This window comes from Symphalangus syndactylus, chromosome 2 (genome assembly GCF_028878055.3).
Source record: "Symphalangus syndactylus isolate Jambi chromosome 2, NHGRI_mSymSyn1-v2.1_pri, whole genome shotgun sequence".
Classification (NCBI taxonomy): Eukaryota; Metazoa; Chordata; class Mammalia; order Primates; family Hylobatidae; genus Symphalangus; species Symphalangus syndactylus.
This window is the reverse complement of record NC_072424.2, coordinates 103,633,248-103,655,859: the sequence shown is the minus strand read 5'-3', so window position 1 is coordinate 103,655,859 and position 22,612 is coordinate 103,633,248. Positions and strand designations below refer to the sequence as shown.

Genomic DNA, 22,612 nt, shown 5'->3' with positions numbered 1-22,612 from the left:
TAGTGGATAAATCAAAGAGACCTGCCTAAATAGAACAAGTTGTCACATCTATAAGGTCTATGAAAAGGACACTGTAACCCACGAAGGGGAAGGGAGCCACTCCTAGGGTGGCTTCACTCTGCAACTGAAACTCCAATGGATGCATGGATCCATTAAACAGAAAGGCAAGTAGAAACATTCAGTTTGCTGCAGCGAGGGAATCCAGAAATTATAACTGAAGTGAGAAAAGCTGTACATGCCACTTCTTAGCTTCCCCTTAAGGACTTCTGTTGAGCCTTAAGTCCTGAAAAATTTCATGGATTAGAAACAAAAACAAATATTTCTTACTGTGGAGGTCTGGATGAGAATTAACCATGGGACTGCTTCATCTTCCCCCTACTCAAACTAAAACGTGGGTCCCTTTAGGGGAGGTAGACATGGAAATACATGAAGCAGTAATTACCACAAAAAATTTCCTAACATCTACACAAAAAAACTATTGTCATTAACGCAGTGTAATATAACACTTCCAAGAAAATCTTTGGTTGATTCATAATTAGTTCAAGAAAGAAAACTAAGTATTCCAGGTTATTTGCTACCCAAAGGTAAACAAGTAATGGACACTATAAAATACAATAGAATAGAATCCCACAAGTGACCTGCTTTTTTTGTTTGTTCATTTGTTTTTTGAGACAAAGTCTCACTCTGTCACCCAGGCTGGCATGGCGTGGCGTGGCGTGGCTGGCGAGTGCAGTGGCGCGGTCTCAGCTCACTGCAATCTCTGCCTCCCAGGTTCAAGCAATTCTCGTGCCACAACCTCCCGAGTAGCTAGGATTACAGGCACCCACCACCACGCCTGGCTAATTATTTTTGTGTTTTTAGTACAGATGGGGTTTCACCATGTTGGCCAGGCTGGTCTCAAACTCCTGACCTCAGGTGATCCACCCGCCTCGGCCTCCCAAAGTTGACCTGTTTTTAAAAGCTCACAAAAACCACTTAAAGTGGTATAAGAAGTCAAAGAGAAGTACTATTTTAGCATTAAAGATTTCTTCTGGGTTAAAAATGACAGTAAAATAATTACATGTGTGGGATTGCTTCAATTATTCTACAAGAGTCCTTGGTGCAGACAGTTGCAGCAAAGATAACACAATTGAAAAAAACACAATTGTCTTATATTATAAAGAATACATTTTCCCAGAGAAAAAGTGATATATATATATATAATAGGTAGTTTTTCTGATAGATGATCAAGTTTACACAACCCACAATGTAACTGAAAGTTGCAGCGCTTTGTTTTCCTCACCTAGAAAATCAAGAATGGGCCTAAATCTCCTAGGTATTATTCAGCTGTAAAATTCTAATTCTAGGACTCCAATTTTAACAGAGCTTCAGAAATCTGCACTGCTGCTATTGAAACATTTTAAAGTGATAACAAAAGAGACACATTTTCTCCTCATTCTCCTCGATATCTCTAAATTTCCAGGAGATACTGTGGAGGCTGCAGGCACAGGTGATGGAGTATATTACATAAATGCAAAACAAGTTTTGTTTAATGCCTGTGTTAATGTGGGTTTGTGTCTAAGACAGGTAAAAGCTATTAGCAAATTCATTAATAAAAAGCCTATTATTTTTCCACATTAAACTATAATTTATTAAAATGAGACAACTCTCCTGATGAGAATGATCATTCTAGGTAGTAACCAGCCAGAAGGTGCACGCTGGCTTAGACTTTAGTTTTGTTTACTGAGAAATCATGCTATGGACGCTTGCTGAGTGTTTTTGCTCTTGGCAGGTGTGTTAGCCAGAAGATCTGGCTAGATGATGATGTTTTTAAGGGGCAAGATGCAGGGTTTTAACAGTGTTGAAAACTAATTGCAAGGACTTTATAAGACATTTTTATTCTACCACATATATGAAATAAAAGCAATTGTTTTCTAAAAAGAATATTCCCTAATTATTTTTATTACAAAAACATCCTCAGTGATATACTGTTGAAGAATTTCTATGCCACTATCCCTCCTATCCTAGACTGCCACATAACCAAGAAGGTATCTTCTTTGGTGAATTAAAAATATAATTTTTGTAGGAGTATACAGCCCCTTGAGACTATCATGGGGATCACATTTCTTATGCTGCTGAGCTACAGATGCTCCCTCCATAAGACCAATAAATCTTTCATTCCCTAGAATTGTAAGCACTTTAAAAATTATAATCCTGCCTCTTTCTTGCACTTAAGAGGTGTTTGGATCTGCTCCATAGTATTCCTCTATCCTCAATGAAAGAACACTTCTAATTACTGGTACTTGAGAACATCAAATTCTTCTTTCATTTAAAAATCAACTAGGTAGAAAGTTATGAAAGCAGTTCAGGATGTAGTACCTATGATGACTCCATATTTGTTATATTAAAACCACCATTTAGCAGAAAGTCACTTTAAATAATATCCTTCTAGAATTCTAAAGTCTACAATTCAGATAAAGCTCTTATTCGAGAATAAAATTGTGTTTTAAGATAAAGAATATCAAAACACAATCTAAACCTAACAGACCCACAGACTTTCCATTGTAGCCCATACTCACCTCTCCCGAGGAACAGCAAACCAGTACTCTGGCTGCTTTCTCCGTTTGCCGTACTGCTGGACCATGGCTGCAGTGTGAGTGGCAAAGGATTTTCTCATTGGTTTTCCCACTTTGATGCACAGGAACATGGGTGGGGTCTTGCTTTTTTCTTCTTTTGAAGGAAGTATATCTGAATCACACACGAAAAAACTCTTCCTCAATACTGACAATATTGGTAATAGCAGAACTTTTCAACTTAAAAAAAATAGTGCACAATCCTCTCTTAGTCAAAACATTGCAGAAACATCCTACAACATCGTATCAGGACTAATGAATTTTTCAAGCCTTCTTTAGCACACAAGGAAAAAGCTTTGGTTGTTTCAGGTTGAACTACATCCCATGAGCTGCTACATACTGAAAATAAGTATAAAAACCAACAGAATAGCAAATAATAGATAATTGGGACAATTCACAGGAATATATATTAATGAATGCTACTGAGAACACAATATAACATAATGCAATTCAGTTTAGAATTGAGATTTCTTCAAAAACAGTTTAAACTCCTCTAGATTTAGAAAATAAAGGTAAAAAAAAGGAAAGTAACTTGAAAGATTAAAAGTAAACTACTTTTGAAGTAGGTATCTAGAGAGCTATGTCATAGTTCAAGTTCCAAAATAGATACCATATCTTGTAAATTTTCTCCCCAATTGTTAATACTATCAGCAAAGATACACTCTATTGAGAAAATACTGTTTTCAAATAATTGTACTAATTTGGGTATTACATGTGCAAATTGTAGAAAGGCAATTATACAACAGAATGTAAAGGCATTAAAGAAAAACAGCTTACCTTCAATGGGTACCTGAATTCTCTTTAACAGCCACAACTGAACTTCAGATTTATTATCCATTTGTGCACCTTGACAGCTGTTGTCCAGAGTAGATTCCAAAGAGGAGTCTAGAGCCTCTTTAATCACATTTGCTTCTGTAGAAGAGTTCAGTTTTACCGGGAGGGGCTCTCCCTTTTTCACCCAGGTCTTATCTGGCTCTTTATTGCCCTCAGTTACGGGATCACCTGCCTGGGAAAGAGAACTACTAAGGGTAATGTCTATTCCCCCTGGTTCAATACTTTTTCCATCACTTAATTCTGTTTTCTGCAAATTTTCAGATACCTGTGGCCCTTCTTTGTTCTTATTTAGGTAATATTCAATGAGTTTAACTTTATCTAAATCTTCATGTATGTTCAGTGTGTTTTCTACTCGGCTTTCTGGAGAACCAGACCGCTTGTCCACTTCTGGCATTATATCTTGCTTCTCACAGGTTTCTAAATCTAGCGCCCCCTTCAGTTCAACATCATTCTCTGTTCCCAAAAAGGCTAGGGCTGACTGCACCTGCATTTCCACGGCAGAATTGTTTATTTGTGACTCAGCTTTCTTTCGTTCCTCTGTGTCAAGAGAAAGGCACTCCTTCGAGGTGTCTTTTTTGTCCATTCCACCATCAGTTTGAGAAGAAAGTTCTTCCAAGTCAACAAAATCGTCATCTTCCCCTAGAAAGTTTTCTTTGGCTGTAGATTCAAATGCAGCAGAAGTGTCGGAAGGTTCCTTGCTGAGCTTAGTCACTGTGGGAGAGCCATGGGATGTCTCCCTAGAGGAGTCCAGTTTCTTTAATTTCTCTGACACAGAGCTGCCTGAGGGCTTTGTAGGTGTATGTTCTGTGGACTTCTCCAAAGGTACCGTTGGTCTAGAATCCGAAGTCATAATTTTCTCTCCATTCTGCTGTCGTTTTTCCTTGTTGATAGATTTGAACTTACTGAATGGGTTGATATCCTTTTCTGAAGCCAGGTCTTCCCATTCTCCAGGCCTGTACAGAGGACAAAGATCCTGAGGTAGGTCACTGTTGGGGGAGAAATGGCGGGTGCACATGGAATGTTAAAAATAAAACCAAAAACAAAATGGAGGAAAGGCAAAAAACAAAACAGAAACTCAACCAAAAACCAATACATAAATATACCACAACTTAAATTTATGTTCAAATGATTTCAGAATAAAAAAATAAAATCAAGAAATTGATTTCAAAATAAAACATAAGTCAACTAAAGGAAATGGTGAAAGAATGAACCACGAGAGTTGCATATCCTACTGGAAGCACATGATGGATTTGGAAGTTATACATGAACATGAAGATGTTACCCATAAGATTTCTAAATATGAAATAATAATGTTTCTGACTTTCATGAAGGAAAGGATAAAGGAGAGGTAATATTTTAGTACCAATGTCTAAAATTCCTTAAATGTGCAAACCTTTTCCTTTTATCAAATAGTATAGAAAACAGCTACATTAATTTTGAAAGGCTCGTAGACTTAGTAGCTACTCACTTAACTGCTCCATATAAAGTCACCGACCTTGAACCCTGATTCTGGGTTTCATGGCCTAGGATCTGATGCTTCTAATCATAGGCAGCCCTCTACTCCCAAAGGAGATGCAAGAGGAAGCTTCCACTATTATTGTGGGTATATGGCAGTTGCTCCATCTTACAATTTAAAAATGTATAGAAAAGTAAATCTTACTTAAAAAGCTCTTATGTATAATACTTATATTTCTTAAGTAAATATTTCATTTTATAACAATATCGCTTTACTTTATAGCAATGGTGCAGCTCGTTTATCAGCTAAAACATATTGTCCTGGGATGCAGTCAATTATTTTTCCTTAATAACAGATGCTTTACTTCCCAGATTGGAATTACATGAAAATATTGATTAAACATGTTCTCCCAAGTGTAAAATAAGTGATCAAGAAATATATTTTAAAAAATATGACTAGAGAGCAGCAAACCACCATGGCATGCACCTATGTAACAAACCTGCACATCCTGCACATGTACCCTTGAACTTAAAATAAAAGTTGAAAATAAATAAAAATAGTAATACTTTCAAATATGTGTAAGAAAAAAATATGACTGGAAATATCTTGAGTAAACCCATCCACTTACCACTACTACTAGTAGTGCTATTACTGGGTTGAAATGCAGAGATGTAAAAACCTTTTAAAGAATAACATTTCAATTTCAGAAATAATCGTATTTTCTAAAAAGGTCAGATCATCTTCAGATAAAACTTTATCTGCTATTTTGGCTTTGAAATAAATGGTAATGACAATAAAGCAATAAAGTACCAGGAAGTTCTGAAGTTCCAAAAGACTGTCTTCCCAAAGTGATTTTATAAATCATCTGCATGAAAGGTTCATGCTTTTTCCAATAGAAAATAATAGCCTACATAATTGGTTGGCTCCAACAAATGCGTTAAAAAGCCTTCATAATTTATAATTCATTTCAATTTAATAAGCATTCATTGAGCCCCTAAGTGCTATATTCTGAAATACAATTGTGACACAATCTCTGTTCTGCAGGAACTTGCAAACACAAAATGTTCTGCCTAACACCAGCATCCCAGGAGATGTTAAAAATGCTTCCATCCTAGAGTCAAACAAGCTAGTGAAATGTAGCATAATCTCCCTATTGGAACTCAAAACTTAATTTGGCATATTAAAGGCTGTAAGAAGTCCTGCAACAAAGAAACCCAACTTTCCACATATTAATTGATTAATAAGCAAAACTTTCTTCACCTTCTCTACCTAGCTCGACCCCCACAAAAATACCTTCAATGCACTCTAATTAGCTTTCTAGATTACCTTGTCTACCCCTTTCCTCTTTTACCTAATCCAAACTGCCCATTCCCTACTTGAGATTAATTTCACCATCTGCTTTTTCTGCAGTGCAGTTGCCAAACGTACATAATGGTGTCAACTGGCTAGTTTGTTAATTAATGTTTTCTAGACTTAGCCTGGCACCTAATGATGATCAATAATCCTTTCAGTTGTTCCCTTCTTACTCGCTGTGGCAGCTGGAGCTACAAAACGTCCTGCACGTGCGTGCACGCGCACATACACACACTCTCACACAAATACCAAACTTGAAGGTGAGGATGGAGGAGTTTTACACACATCCACTTTTAAAAACTATTGCACGTTGCCACTGGGTAATTTGTACTTATTGTTTTATCATTAAACTTTTGGTAATAATGATGTTTTAAGTAATTTTTAACTTTTAAACAATTTATGAAATTCTGAAGACAATACAAAGTTTATTTCACACTGATTCTCACACATTCTTGTTCATTAGACTTAAAATCCTTTATATACCTGCATCCAAGGCAGGAATCAATGTGCAACCCTAAAATAATTTCAACCCTGAAATAATTTCAAATTAGAAGCTGATTCTTAACTCTGCTCTTTTCCTGTAATCATGGCATTATCCCTTGTAATCGAGATCATTAAACATAATCTCACATTGAGAGAAGTTTTTATATAAAGATGTACTGTCTATTATTAAATGGAATACTTAATATCCTAGGCTGAAGATGTGCAATGGTATTACTCCATTAGGAGCCATATTTCAGTAGGGAATTCCCCCATTTGTTTGGTCACCCATTTAGACACTTCTGGCAGCAAAATCTGGAAACTACTTCAGGGCCCATGTTCTGGTGATATCTTCAGTGGCTTGAGGTTGGGGAAGGACTGAGTGGACCAGATTCTAATGGCTGTAGGAGTCCAGGGGAAACTACTTGCATAAACCCCCAGGGATTTTGTGTCTGGGTTAGCTCCTTAGTAACTTCCTTTTTTTTCATATAAGCCCCAAGGGCTAGTTTCCCTCTTTACTGTTAGGACCTACTGCTTCGCCTCTTCCCATCACTGAAGGTTTTTCAAAATTTTTACTGCTGGCTTTTATAGAGAAACAGACACAGTAGAGCAAAAGGACAGTAAAAATCAGATTATCTATATCAGTTAATCAATTTCCTGAGCTTTCTTAACGCTTTCTCTTTTTTTCCTGGGGAGCTTCCCTCTCTTTTTTACAATAAATCCAGCATTATAAGGCAAAAGTAATCAGGACTGAAGTTATATTAATCTATATTTCAGGGAAAAAGCAAACTGGTATTACTCCCTCTTCACAGCATGAGAAGGTGGCTACTACTACACTGTCGACCCAAACCTCTCTCCATGCAGGACTGAGGGAGGACATGAATCAGAGAGACTGCTTTTCCTAGAAGTTAAATGAAGACAAAAATAATTCTCCTTAATTAAACCCAGAAGAAAACATTATTCTCTTATTGATAATTGAATAAACTTCTTTCAGAGAAATGCCTTTCTTCCTTCATAATTTCGTTAAGAACGTGCACTGCTTTTTAGAAAAATAAGCCCAACAAATACTATTTTTACATGATGGCTTCTTTGTTTTTCTCCTTTAATCTTTATATGTTCAACTTTTCCCATCATTGATTTTATTCTTTTCATTTCTTCTCATTTTTCTCATTTTCTTCAGTGCACAAGTCTTCCATCTTCAAAATCACCTCTACACAATCCCTCAATCATGCAAATGCCCTCATTTCTAAACTACATTTAACTCTCTCAACACCCCTTTTTTCCTAGTAAACAAAGAAATGTCTTACGATGGCAAGGCATCTTTGATCTTCATGTGAGAAATGTCATTGTAGAGCGCAATGGAAACAACCTCTTCCATGGGGCAGATGAGACCATACTCCTCACACCCATTTTCAATAACCAGAGGATCGGACTTATGAGGGTCAAACATGATGTTGTTAGGAGTCACTATCATGACACCGCCAACCACACCCTGCAGGAGAAAGCAACAGGACAGAATCACTTCAGGCAGAAATGCTTTCAGAAACTACCACAGAGCTTTAATTAACTCAGACGGCCACTCCGTGGACTTTGTGAACCACAGTATCCTATGTGACAATTACATCCCCTCTGTGAGGACGAGAAAAACAGGCTGAAGAAATGCAATGCTGGGTAGTGAGGCAGAGAAAACAGACGTGGCTCACTGAGGCAACCAACTGAGCCTGGTTCTATCACAGCTGCTGCAACAGCACAGTTGTGGAGTGATCCTGGTTCTCACATGCACGTCTCAGATTTCCTAGATTTTCTACTTCTCTGTCTGCAAAAGGGAGGGGCTGCCCAAGTGCTTACCCGATCGAGAATACAGGGCTTTACAATTCACTCTGCAAGCCTTCACCACGTGTCTAACAAGTGCATGGTTCTGTGCTAAGGGAGCAGCTGTTTCAGAGTTATAGTGCCAAAGAATAGTCCCAATATTTTTCTTTAAAATATTTAGAAAGCCCATATCCAACAAAAGTCAACATAAATAGGAATATGAAACTTTTGTAGCCAGAGTGAATATAGCTGAACTATGGAGATTAAAAGCAAAAAGTCGTAGCTTGGTGGTCTTTAAAGTCTGAAGCTTGCTCAAATTATAAAAGAGAACTTAATGGCCATAGGGATATTATCTACCATGAACAGCAGGATACAGATAACTTCCTTTAGGCAAATAACTTATTTTGGTACTTTTAATGAGTCTAGTGATTATCTTAGTAAAAAGTTTTGTATATCCAGCAATCCCATTACTGGGTATATATCCAAAGAAAATGAAATCATATCTCAAAGAGGTATCTGCACTTGCATGTTTATTTGCAGCATTATTCACAATAGCCAAGATATGAAAACAACTTAAGCATCTATCAATAGAAGAATAAAGAAAATGTGCTATATATACACAAATTATTCAGCCATAAAAAAAGAATGAAATCCTGTCATTTGCAACAACATGGATGAACCTGGAGAATATTATGTTAAGTGAAATAAGCCAAACACACAAAGATAAATACTGCATGATCTCACTCATATGTGCAGTCTAAAGAAGCTGATCTCATAGAAGTAGAGAATAGAATGGTGATGACTAAGAGGTATGGGTGGGCCGGGTGCGGTGGCTCTGGCCTGTAATCCCAACACTTTGGGAGGCCAAGGCAGGCGGATCACCTGAGGATAGGAGTTTGAGACCAGCCTGGCCAAAATGGTGAAACCCCGTTTCTACTAAAAATACAAAATTAGCCAGATGTGGTGGTACACACCTGTAGTCCCAGCTACTCAGGAGGCTGAGACAGGAGAATCGCTTGAACCCAGGAGGCAGAGGATGCAGTGAGCAGAGATCGCGCCATTGCACTCCAGCCTGGGTGACAAGAGCGAAACTCTGTCTCAAAAAAAAAAAAAAAAAAAAAAAAAGAGGTGTAGGTGGTTAGGGGAAAGAGAAGGATGGGGGAGATGTTGGTCAAAGGACATATACTTACAGTTAGATAGAAGGAATAATAAATTGTCTAGAATAGGCAAATACAGAAAGACAGAAAGTAGGTAAGTGATTGCCTCATGGAGATGAGGGTGGCAGGAAAGGGGAAAGAATAGGGTGGGAGAGTGTGAAATGGGGAATAACTACTAATGGTTATGGAGTTTCTTTTTAGGTAATAAAAATGTTTTAAAATGGATTGTGGTGATGGTTGCACAACTATGTGAACAAACTAAAAATCACTGGATTTTACACTGTAATTGGGTGAACTGTATGTTACGTGAATCACATCTCAATAAAGCTGTCTTTAAAAAAATTTCTTTATGTCAAGCATTATTTATTCTTGTTTGCAAATCTTATAAATGCACATCAATAACATATTTTTCCTATTATCTAAAACTGGTATGAAGTATCCTATGACCACAGGAATTCACTGGTTGTCAAGATAGTCCCTTCTCCAGAGGCTCACTAAAAGCTGAATTTGTTCTTTGTGAAAACAAAAAAACAAAAACACACATTAAACAATCAACCAACAACCAAAAAACTAAAAAGATGATACAGCAGATATTAATATAATATCATCAACAGCAAACACAGGTTGAGAGCTTACTATTTTCCAGATTAGGTGCTAAATTCTTTACATAAATTATCACTTTTCATTACCATATCCTATTAGTTAAATTTTTTTATTGTTCCTATTTTATGCATGAGAAAAATGGGAGCTTAAGACGTAAATACCTTGCCCCTGGTCTCAGAGTTAGTGGGTGGTGGAGTTGGAATTTAAATTCAGTGAGTCCGACTCCAGCGTTTGCTGTTATATGTATACTATATTGTCTCCCTAACAATTCATAGGCCCAAACTAAAAGAAAAAAACAATAAATCCAAGATCACAAAGAATCACATTTCCACTCAGTGATAACATTTACCTCAATAAGTAAAATGCCAGGCATCCAACAGAAGAAAACTAATGGATGCTTGTCAAATCTAAAATTGACACTTTGGGTAAGATCTTTTAACGTAGCCTCTGTTCCAGTAATTTGTAACTTCGTTTAGTTTTTCATAGATTTCAAGGAAAGGAAACAAATTACATTGCTATATACCTTTCCATCGGTGAAGTATCGACAATTCATTTTTAAAAATTTCACCACACCTGGCTCGTCTTCTTCAGAAGTAGATGATAAGACTCTTTCAATGGGTTTTAAGGCCTTTCGTGCTAAGTCAGCATCCTTGTGAAAGCAAAAAATTTCAAAATCAAATAAAAGCACTTTTCAAACAAATTATGTGTATAAATCAAGCCCCACAAATTCCCTTTGAGTATACTATTTCTATTTAAGTGGAACATTAAAAAGGCAAACATCCTTTGTCCTTCAAAAATATCACAAATGTAATAACAGATACCCAAATCAAACTGTTTTTTTTTTATAAAAAGCAAAGGCATATGTATGAACCCATAAAACTTGCTCATGAAATGTCTTTAGAAACTAACCTAAATGGGCTGAGTGCGGTGGCTCACTCCTGTAATCCCAGCACTTTGGGAGGCCAGTGTGGGCGGATCACCTGAGGTCAGGAGTTCGAGACCTGCCTGACTAATATGGTGAAACCCTGTCTCCACTAAAAATACAAAAATTAGCTGGGCATAGTGGCGGGCGCCTGTAATCCCAGTTACTTGGGAGGCTGAGGCAGGAGAATCGCTTGAACCCAGGAGGTGGAGGTTGCAGTAAGCCAAGAGCATGCCATTGTACTACAGCAGACTGGGTGACAGAGAAAGACTCTGTCTCACACACACAAACAACAACAACAACAACAAAAACACTAACCTAAATGAAAAAATTCACATTAGACTCATGATTCAATTTCTGTTTTTTTTTTTAAAAAAAGCAGGAATACAAATAAACTATCCAAGTCATTGGAAATTTAACTTCATACTTTTAAACAAGGCAGGCATTTTTGCCTTTTTTTTTTTTTTGAGATAGGGTCTCACTCTGTCACCCAGGCTAGAGGGCAGTGGTACGATCATGGCTCACCACAGCCTCAACCTCCCAGGCTCAAGTGATCCTCCCACCTCAGCCTCCTGAGTAGGTGGGACTACAGGTGTGAGCCACCATGTCTGGCTAATTTTTAAAATATTCTGTAGAGACAGAATCTCACTATATTGCCCAGGCTGGTCTCAAACTCCTGGGCTCAGGCAATCCTTCTGCCTCAGCCTCCCAGAGTGCTGGGACTACAGGCATGAGCCACTGTGTCTGGCCATTTTTGCCTTTGAAACCTTAAATGTGAATAAGTTTCCATTGGAGAGGATGCATTCTCCAATTACCTAATCTCAACCATTTAGGGAGAATTTCAGATGTAATCGTGTGAGAAATAACATATTGAATTCTACAACTCAAAAGAAGTCTCTAATAAAAATGAACTTCAGTGCATAATATACATACAGGCAATTTATCATATTCTGCGTCTGATGATGAAGGAGAGACAGTAGCACCAGGACTGGATGACGATAGCCTTAAGGTACTGGAAGGAGAGTTGGCATCTGGTACAAAAAGGACCTGAGAATGGGATAGAAGAGATGGGTGAGTACCAGGAACCAGGCAAACCACCAGTGAGTGTTTGGAGAAGTTATTCTCTGCACAGTATCATGTTCAGTGCATGATTATGACCTAGGTTGCTTTCAAGAAACTCATAAGCAACTTAGGGTGTTCTAGACTAATCCATGAAATGATCCTCAGCATATGAATGTGTGTAGTACAAAGGGTACAGAACGTGCCTGTAGACACTGCAAGAACTCAAAAAGAAAGGGAGAGCAAGGCCAGGCGCAGTGGCTCATGCCTGTAATCCCAGTACTTTGGGAGACCAAGGTGGGCAGATCACCTGAGGTCAAGAGTTTGAGACCAGCCTGGCCAACATGGTGAAACCTCGTCTTTACTAAAAATACAAAAAAATTTAGCTGGGCGTGGTGGCGGGCGCCTGTAGTCCCAGATACTCGGGGAGGCTGAGGCAGGAGAATCTCTCTTGAACCCAGGAGGCGGAGGTTGCAGTGAGCCAAGATCGTGCCACTGCACTCCAGCTTGGGCGACAGAGGGAGATTCCACCTCAAAACAATAAATAAATAAGTAAATAAATAAAAAGAAAAGAAAAGAGAGAGCAAGGTGGGTAAGTATTCTGGGCAGGCCAAGTGAAGCAAGTGGGTCCAAGTGAAGCCCTGAAGAATAAGTGGAAATAGGATAGGAGAGAGGGAAGAGCCCTCCAGGGTGGGGGACTAATAGTATAAAGGAAATGAGGAGAGAGAAGCATGGCTTCTAAACTTAGAAGCCAGGTAGAAATGGAACAAACCCAGCTTGCTAACTCCAAGCAGACTCTGAGTTCTAAAGCAGTAGGTCCTTATATGATAAATTGTATAAGGTAATACCAATCAAATAATCCCAATATTTTCTCTTTAAACAGTGTCTGGGTTACACAAAACTAAAAACTACCCCTCCCCAAAAAAATTATACAGAATAGCAACCTCTGCAAAATATTCTGGTTCTCAAAACATTACTACAATCCTGTCATTCAATACTCTTTTAATGAGACATGCTACATTGTGGCATGTATCAAATATAATCTTTTGTTTGTTTCTGAGATGGAGTTTCACTCTTGTCACCCAGGCTGGAGTGCAGTGGCACAATCTCAGCTCACTGCAACCTCCACCTCCCACATTCAAGAGATTTTCCTGCCTCAGCCTCCCAAGTAGCTGGGATTACAGGAACCCACCACCAAGCCTGGCTACTGGCTAATTCTTGTATTTTTAGTAGAGATGGGGTTTCACCATGTTGGTCAGGCTGTCCTTGAACTCCTGACCTCAACTGATCTGCCTACCTTGGCCTCCAAAGTGCTGGGATTACAGGGATGAGCCACTGTGCCCAGCCAAATATAATCTTAAAATGATGACCTTTAATGTTATAAAACAGAATTCAGAGCTAATCATATAACAACTGATTACTGATCAATATTGTTATTCACTGTCTCCTATCTTTCCAGTCATTTAAACCTCACTTCAATCCAGAAAATATCTAAGACAACAATAAAAAACACATTAAAATAAAAGTAGGAAAATCAAAGTCAAGGGGGGGATATAAGATGAGGACTGATTACTACTAAAAATATATGCACCAAAACTAGTAACCACTCATTAAGAAGTGGGCCATAAAAGTGACTCTGAGTTTCCATATAATTAATGCAAAGAGACAACATCATTAGTTAGCAGAATTCAATTTCCATGAGATAAAAATGAAGTTTCTAGTAGTACAAGTACTCTCCTATAGAATCTCATATAAAGGAGCATTCTAGACTGAATTATTTGTCCTCTATGATGCACTAACAGTAAATACAATAACCAGTTTTGGAGTATTGCCTTTTATAGCATCTTCAATATGGGTCAATGGCAAATTTAGAATTTAGAGTTCTGTAAAAAGCAATTTACAAAGGACTAAAATTCTGTGGTCTTGGTATATAGCTCTTATTTATCTTATATAGCTAAACTAGAGTAATGAATGGATGACATTTTTCTCAAGCAATTCTCCACTAATAGTAATTTTTTTTTGCATCTGAAATGTTAAAAAAAATATTAGGTAACATAGATTGTGATTCGATTGTCTGAACATTCCAAATGTCAAATCTAAGGACTAATTCCTATGCTTAAACAGTTGACTACACTGTAGAGAGAGGTGAGCAGCCGCCAGAACATGTGCTACCTCAACATGGAAGTGAGCCTGGATCATGGGCAGGGGTGAAAGTTTCCTATTGCCTTCAGGAAATAATTTTGGGTTTGCTCCCAACACATATGCAAATCAGGATTTGAGGTCTTAACCATACAGCAAAGCTGTCATTTTAGCCTAGAAACAAATTTTAAGCATGTGTAGCCAAGGTATCCTGTGAATATGAAAATATCTTAAAGTTGAGCTGGGTGCAGTGGCTCACGTCTGTAATCCCAGCTACTTGGGAGGCTGAGCTGGGAGGATTGCTTGAGCCCAGGGGATTGAGGCTGCAGTGAGCCATGATGGTGTCACTGCATTCCAGCCTGGGCAACAGAGTGAGACCCTGTCTCAAAAAATAAATAAATAAAAATAAAGGAGACAAAATATTGAACCAAAGCACAGTATCATTTATGATAATCCTGTGACAAACAATAGTGAGGCACTGAAAATGGCAATAAAAGATAAATGCAGAATTTCTAGAGATATATCCAATAAGAGTATAATTACCTGGCCTGGAACAATAGTATGTGTGAAAAGTTTATTTAGTTCCACCAATTTATTGGGAGTGATATTAAATTTCAGTGCTATGGAGTTTAGGGTGTCCTGGTTTCCAGCCTAGAATAATCAAACAAGTAAGAGTCAATAAATAAAGCAAAAAAATTAATTTTGATAGATACTATTAATTTATCTGCAATATGAATAAAGTAATAGTTCCATCAAGATAGACTATAAGAAAGAGTGACTACGTTGTCAATTCTTAATAAAATCATTTTAAAGCAAAGTCTTAAATGCAATTCATTTCTGGGCTTCCTCATTTTCAAATTTCACTGTCCCCTAATAGATTTCTAATTTTACTTTGGTGCAACTTAGGCGCATGAAGTAAAGGTCCATAAGCTGTAATGAAGACTACAACAAGAAAAGAAATACAATGTACACACAGTCCCCACCCTCAGGGGAAGTGGAGCTACTTTCTCTCTTGTAATTTTCTGTCTATTTGCATGACTTTTCCATATACTATAAACTGCTGGCTTGTATGGCAAAGCTGGCAAAATGTTTTCTCCTAGGCTCAGCACACTGCTTGATATATGGAAGGTACTCAAAAAGTTGATGAATGAATACTGTGAAAGCAAGGAAATCAGAAAGAAATTCAGATTAGTTACCAATAATTGTTCACTATCATTAAAACCACACTTCTCTATGGTCAAATTAGTGTTATTCTCTAAATTTGTAAAACTTGTGACATATGTCCCAGGTGTACACTTTTCTTTCCTTCTGTAGTAGAGGAGGAACAGGAATAGAGGGCAGTGAGAAGATGAGAAACTTCATAGGAAAACAGCTCTACCCAGAAAAAAAATTGGCTCCCTGATGTCATGTCAACATCCCAGGACAAACTCCCTGACCAGAGTTGCCAGATAAGACTTGCTAGTGGGAGGTCACTCTGATGAATGTCACTGAGAAGTTCTGATTGACAGCCCTGGGTCAAGACTGGTATAAGTTCTTTGTAAGCAGAACTGGCTCCACCAGGTGAGCCTTGAATTATGTGGAGATGTGAGGAGGCTGAAGGAAGATGTGGACTGGTGAAAGGGTAGAGATGTAGGAGGAGAATTAAACCCATCGCTGCCTTCAGTATCAAAAGTCCAACTACTAGATGAACTGTCTCAGACTAATCAAAGGTTATGGTTACAGATTACATTGAAACAGCCTCAAAGCCCTTCTAGAACAAGTTAGGATATATGTAGTATGTATAATGTTTTAAATCACTAAAGTAAACAACATATGCCACTACTTCTACCCTAGGCAAAACCATCTCCACTAAAAACAAAGTTAAAAAATATTTTTAATATTGTATTATATATTTGTATACTATATTCATAATTTATGAGTAAACTTGTAAAACATACACTGTATGGGGGATCAGAGTGAGAAAAACTTAAAATATGCAGTTATTAAAGACAAGACAAGGTGCTAGACAAATACATACAGATCTTAATGATTATGGCTTTAGAAGTAATATTGTTATTAATAATAAATAATTGAGTCCAATACTTCTTGAGTGTCTATTTTGAGGTAAGGCATTATTCTAGGTGTTATGAGGATCAACAGTATATTTTAGACAATGGTAATATAAGATATAATCATCCCAAATCCTTTCTAAAAATGACTATGCTTATAAACTTTAGAAAGATGTCTAGAGACGTTCACAGGGCATTGAGCATGGAAGCCTGTGACAGAGATCTTCAATGTGACTCTACAGAGGCTTGCAGATTTACCATTGCAAAAGAAATACCAGCAAATAATTAGATCTTGCTGCCTGTCTTATATAGGGTCTGGCATTGCTTATAAATCATGACTATAAAATAAGTACACATTAGGAAAATACAACCAGGCAATGGCAATAGCACTTAATTTCTTCTTAGAATTCAAAGAGAACACTCCTCAAGAGTGCTATTTAATAGTGAATTAAAATACATCTACAACTGAGTCCCCACTTTGTGCCAAGCCTAGGATACATAAGATACAACTCCTGGCCTCCAGGAGCTTATGATGCAGTGACAGAGATGAGCACATGGCACACAGTGTGGAGTTGTAGTAATGAACACACATCTAGCATTGTTCATCTACTGCTCAACAATATGGAGATCTATACCCTGCAAGTTACCAGGAATATAATGGTGAACAAAGAGATGTCTAATCTCTCTTCATGGATGTATGAATTAAAGCATGAGATAGGGATTAAAATAACAACACACTAATGAATTAATAATGTTAAACTGAGATAAATTATGTTAAGCAACATGATTCTACGAGAATGTTAAAAAAGGGATATGGCCTAGACTGGCTGGAAAAATCACAGAAGGTAGTAACGAACATGGAGAGTAAGGGGATGAAGATGTCAAGAATTAAGTTCTAGCCTGCACAAATGTAGGAATGATGGAGCCATTGTTTCTTGAAAGACGACCAAGCATGGAGGACTAGGTGGGTATGTTGAGTAGCCAAGTGAGTATATAGCTTTGGAACTTAGAAAGAACATCTGGGTTGGTGACCTAAAAGTGGTAGTTCCTGTTTATATCAAAGATAATTCAAGTCATCAGTTTGTTTGGAGGTTCTAACAGGGCAACACAGTTACTAGAATACCCGTGACCCAAGAAATGTCCTCCTCTATTGGGGAAGGTCATCCTCTTCATCCAAGCTCCAGAGGGATGCACACGGAGTGGTGGGGGAAGAAAGGGATACCTGCCTAGTCAGCCAGATCAGCCTAAACAATGCTGGTGGTCAACAGGGTGATGGATGTTGCAGCCAGATCACCCTCACACTCTCAATTCACTGGTTTATTTGTGACTGACCAGGGAGAAAATATGGAGGAAAAAGAAATGACCTAAAACTGGTCTTAAGAAGCTTGATTGTTTAATGGGTACACAAGAGGAACGCAGCCAAGGGGCAGGATGTGTCAGGGAAAACCATTATATAAATCTAGTGCTATTAACAAACATTTATACCACCTTGGTTATACTTACAGTGTATTCCATAGTCCCATGGGGCTTCTGAACCACCATCTTCTTCTCTTTTTTATCATGTGTTTTGTTTTGATTGTCATCTGAAGAATAAATTGTATGTAAATGAATAATTTCATTTTCAGGGACTGAAGACAGGGTAAAACTACCATATATAAAAACCCACTTTCAAATCAACTTGACAAAAAGACACTAATAGGAAAATGGACTCAGGGCACAAATAGATCATACTCATAAAAGCACACTATTCATCCTGAATAAATGATTAATGTTAATATAATTAAACAATATAAATAAAAACAATGAGGTAATGTTTACAGTTACTAATGGTTTAAATGATAATGTATAATGATTATGAAGTTAGAGTAAAACCAGTAGAGTTACCATATAAATGATGCCTAATGTAAATGAGTACAGTCCTTTAGAAAATGATTTGGCAATATGTAACAATAGCCATAGAAAGGTTCATTCTGACTCAGTAATCCTTCTCTTAGGAATTTATCCTAATGACAAATTCAAAAGAAGAAAAAGGCTATATATCAACATATGGTCACGCAATACTATTTATAACAATGAAAACAAAAAGAATATGTCCAACAATATACTAAGTCGGACCACGGATTTTACTATTTTTGGGGCTTTTTTTTGAGACAGAGTCTCACCCAGGCTGGAGTGCAGTGGTGCGATCTCGGCTCACTGCAACCTCTGTCTCCCGGGTTCAAGCAATTCTTCTGCCTCAGCCTCCCGAGTAGCTGGGATTACAGATGTGCGCCACCATGTCCAGCTAATTTTTGTATTTTTAGTAGAGACAGGGTTTCGCCATGTTGGCCAGGCTTGTCTAAAATTCCTGACCTCAGGTGATCTGCCCGCCTTGGCCTCCTGAAGTATTGGGATTACAGGCGACAGCCACCACACCCGGCCAGATTTTGCTGTTTTTAAAGGTCAAAAATGGCGAACCATTGGCACCTGCATATGATTCAACCTAACTGTCAGGGTTAAATACATCTCGATACATTAATTCAGATATCAGAAACTCTAGAACCGTACTGCAATAGATAAAAATGTGACAAAAAGAATATAAAATTGAATTAACCATGAAAAGATGCTCCAACCTGTATGTGATCAGAGAAGTGCAAATGAAAACAATGTATCATTTTATACCTATTAGCCTGGTAAAATCAGAAAGCTGTATAATTCCAATGTTGATAGAAATGTGAACCACTACAAGGAATGTAAACTGTTCAGTCATTCCAGAGAATTAAGTATATATAGCTCATATGACCTAGCAATTTAACTCACAGATAAGCATCCTCTCCCAACAGGTATATACTTTATGCACATCATAAGGGACCCGCTGAAGGATGTTCATCACAGTATTATCTATGGCAATGGGGAGCTAGAGGGTAAGTAAAGCATGGTAGGTAAGCTCTGAGATTCCAGAGCAATTAGATTCCAGCAACTAGGAATAACAAGCCAGAAATATACACCAAAAGTGTAAACAGGTTTACATCAAGAAAAACTGAATGGGATGTTGGTGTCCATCTGTTTTAAATATACGTCACAGATGGACACTAAAAAAAACACATAAATAATTTTCATAGGTACATAAAAATAAAAACCTATATACATTGAACACAATACAATGGTGTGAAGTCGGGGAAGAAATGGGAGTGGAGAACGAGAATAAAAGGGAATGAATGATAAATGACAAGAAGCCCAGCTTGGACCAGTAATGATAGACCACGATCTGAGAAGGGTGATTAACTCAGCCCCCTATGTCTGACGTCCTACAAGCACACATACACACACATGGAAATGTCTCAACGATATCATTTCATCTATATCACAAACATGGGGGTCCTAGATGAAAACTGAGGGGTGACATAGAAACATGAACATAGTTGATTCACATAGGATTTATCTGACTTTTAAATATTTCCTTTAAATTGTGTAAAAATTAAAGCCAAGACGAAAAAATAAACTTAAATAGATGCTTCCATTACAGTCCCGTTCTAGTCATCTATATCGTCAAATCAGAACCATTCACGGAGCCAAAGAGACCCTGAACATTCCTCTAGACTATAAAAATTGATCTCCCTACCTACAGGCAACCACATCTAAATTACTTCAGGAAGACAGGACTATTGACTATGTTTTTAGATCTCCAGATAAGGAGATTCAAAAGTGCAATCACCATATTTTACAAATCTTATGATGGAACAAATGTAAAAACTGGTTTGCCTAGTTCTTGGCAGGTAAGCAATAAAACATTAACAATACTTGTCTTTCTTTCCTTGTAAAGAATCTAAAAAATTTTAATTGTTTGTTTTTGCTTTGTTTATGTGGAAGACGAATACCTCAGGCTAATTCTTTCCATAGTTCCTTTTGGGATTAGGTTAAGTGTTGTTCATTCCTTTTAATATCTCAGCTCCATTTTCTTTGTTGCATACTTCTGCCCTTCTTGCTGCCATCATAAACAGCTGTCACTTCAGGTCTTCGTGCTTTCAGAATAGTCTCTTTATATCATTTTGTAGGTAGTTTCCTATTTCTAGAGCCCACAATATGCTTCCTTCTTCCCATATCTGGCAGCTTCTGGCCAACGCCCTTCCATAAGCTGTAGCTAGATATCTCTGGTCCCAATGGGGAGCACTACTAAAAGCCACCAACTGGTGAGAATTTACATATTGCACAGCTACAAAAGAAAAATGCATGTTGGCTGAGCCTTTCAGGATAAACTTAACTACATACACCTGAATTAGTACAAAAGTTAAATTACCTTCCTTTGCCACAGATGGGTAGGCTAGAAAACTGTCAAGCATGTAATATTACTAAAGGAAAAACAAAACAAAACAAAACAAAAAATGCCTTCCCTTTAGAGTCTAAGATGTTGAGATCATGGAGGTGAAGACCGTGATGATGCACCCATCCTTAAATGTCTTGTGTCTTTTTTTTTTTTTTTTTTGAGACAGGGTCTCACTCTGTCACCCAGGCTGGGGTGCAGTGGCACTAACATGACTCACTGCAACCTCCACTTCCTAGATGCAAGCAATCCTCCCACCTCAGCTTCCCGAGTAGCTGGGACTACAGGCTCATGCCACCACACCAGGTTAATTTTTGCATTTTTTGTAGAGATAGGGTTTCACCATGTTGTTCAGGCTGTTCTCAAATTCCTGGGCTCAAGTGATCTGCCCGCCTTGGCCTCCCAAAGGGGTGGGATTACAGGTGGGAGCCACTGCACCTGGCCTTGTCTTGTATATATAGTTGAATAAACCTTCCAGTACAGATGAATAAGCCTGATGAGTTTGATTGTGAGGCAACACTTTTCACTGATGTAACATCACACCAGGCAAATCATGTGCACCTGCCAAAGCCACAAGGCAAATACTATGTTTTACAGTTGGCTCAATAGAGAAGCAAATAGGATATAATTTAATTGTCTTTATATCATTATAGCTTAAGGCAAGGTTTCATACTGCTTCAGAAATAATTGTTTTGCAGTGAGTTGAAAAGATGGTCAACTATGTGTCTCAATGAGTGAAGTCCTGTGTGTCTGGGACTGGGTGCTGCAGCACATAGTCCACAAAGCACTGGAGGGGCTTCTGGCCCTGGTGAGAACCAGGATGAGGCATGAGCTGCCACGGGAAAGGACCGCTCCATTGTGCTTTAGAATGGTGCTCCAACCCTAGTGTTTTAGGTAAGGATCCACGCCCATCCCAAAGGGGGCAACTGTCTTCCAATGACACTGACCTTTCCAGCTTCAGGTCTCCTCACAGATCTTTCTACCTACCCAACTTCTGACTCTCCCCTTGTGTATAAGAACCTGAGGCAAATGACGGAAAAGTATCTACTACCAAGGGAAAAGTTGGCCAAGTGTCTCAGAAGCCATTTAGAGCAAAGCAACTGAACCTCATACTTGCCCAGCTCTGAAATAAAGTCTTCAGAGCAGTTTTCCCCGGTCCAATAAGGAGTACCTGTAACAAAACTGACAAAACCCATAGAGGAATAAAACACAGGTCCTTCAGCCTAGCCCATTTCTTTCTGCATAAATCCTGGAGGTAAGAGCTGGAATGGGGAGAAAGAATGGGGTACCTGTGTTGACCTCAACCCAAGTGGATCTTGGTGCCCTGTCCATAAGTCCTGCCACCTCCCTTGCCACACCATAAAAGGGCCTGGAGTGACCAGAACACAAGACTCTAAGACCCTGCATCTGAGATAATCCCCAGTACAAGTTTACAGAAAGAAGACTCTCCTCTCCCTCTCATGAACTGGGGCTAAAAGAAGATGCTACCTGGCAGTATGCCTGGGGCCTGGAGGGGCATGACAGCCAGATGTGAAGATATCCCTTGTAGTGGTGATACTGAAGTCTTGGATGAGGCTATGACATCAAGAGAATGAATAAATTTTAAGAGGAGGCCTGAAGTTTGAGAATAGAAACTAAGGAAGGCTTAGATTTAAGGACTGAAAAAAATATGGCTGATATAAAGGGGGAAAAGCAATTAGAGGGATGGGAAAATGAACACAATGTCACAGAAGCCATGGAAAAAAGGAAGGTGGTGTTGACACTGTGAAATGCTGAACAGAGGTCCAGAGATGGAAACCTGGAAATGGATGAATGGAGTTCACAGAGAGGTTTTGAA

At 38.3% G+C, this 22,612-nt stretch overlaps 1 protein-coding gene across 6 annotated transcripts in view; it reads right to left on the bottom strand.

Moving 5' to 3' along the window:
- NCOA7 (nuclear receptor coactivator 7) overlaps window positions 1-22,612 on the bottom strand; it is a 145,258-nt gene that overhangs the window by 38,079 nt on the left and 84,567 nt on the right. For 4 of the 6 annotated variants that reach the window (XM_055263155.2, XM_055263144.2, XM_063621096.1 and 1 more), the window contains exons 4-10: window positions 17,979-18,058; window positions 14,971-15,078; window positions 12,163-12,276; window positions 10,831-10,956; window positions 8,043-8,227; window positions 3,390-4,432; window positions 2,559-2,727 (exon numbers count right to left, since the gene is read on the bottom strand). In XM_055263155.2, coding sequence (XP_055119130.2) covers window positions 2,559-2,727; window positions 3,390-4,432; window positions 8,043-8,227; window positions 10,831-10,956; window positions 12,163-12,276; window positions 14,971-15,078; window positions 17,979-18,058 — 1,825 coding nt within the window. The remainder of the gene's footprint in view (window positions 1-2,558; window positions 2,728-3,389; window positions 4,433-8,042; window positions 8,228-10,830; window positions 10,957-12,162; window positions 12,277-14,970; window positions 15,079-17,978; window positions 18,059-22,612) is intronic. The other 2 variants (XM_055263166.2, XM_063621102.1) reach the window with 1 other exon arrangement.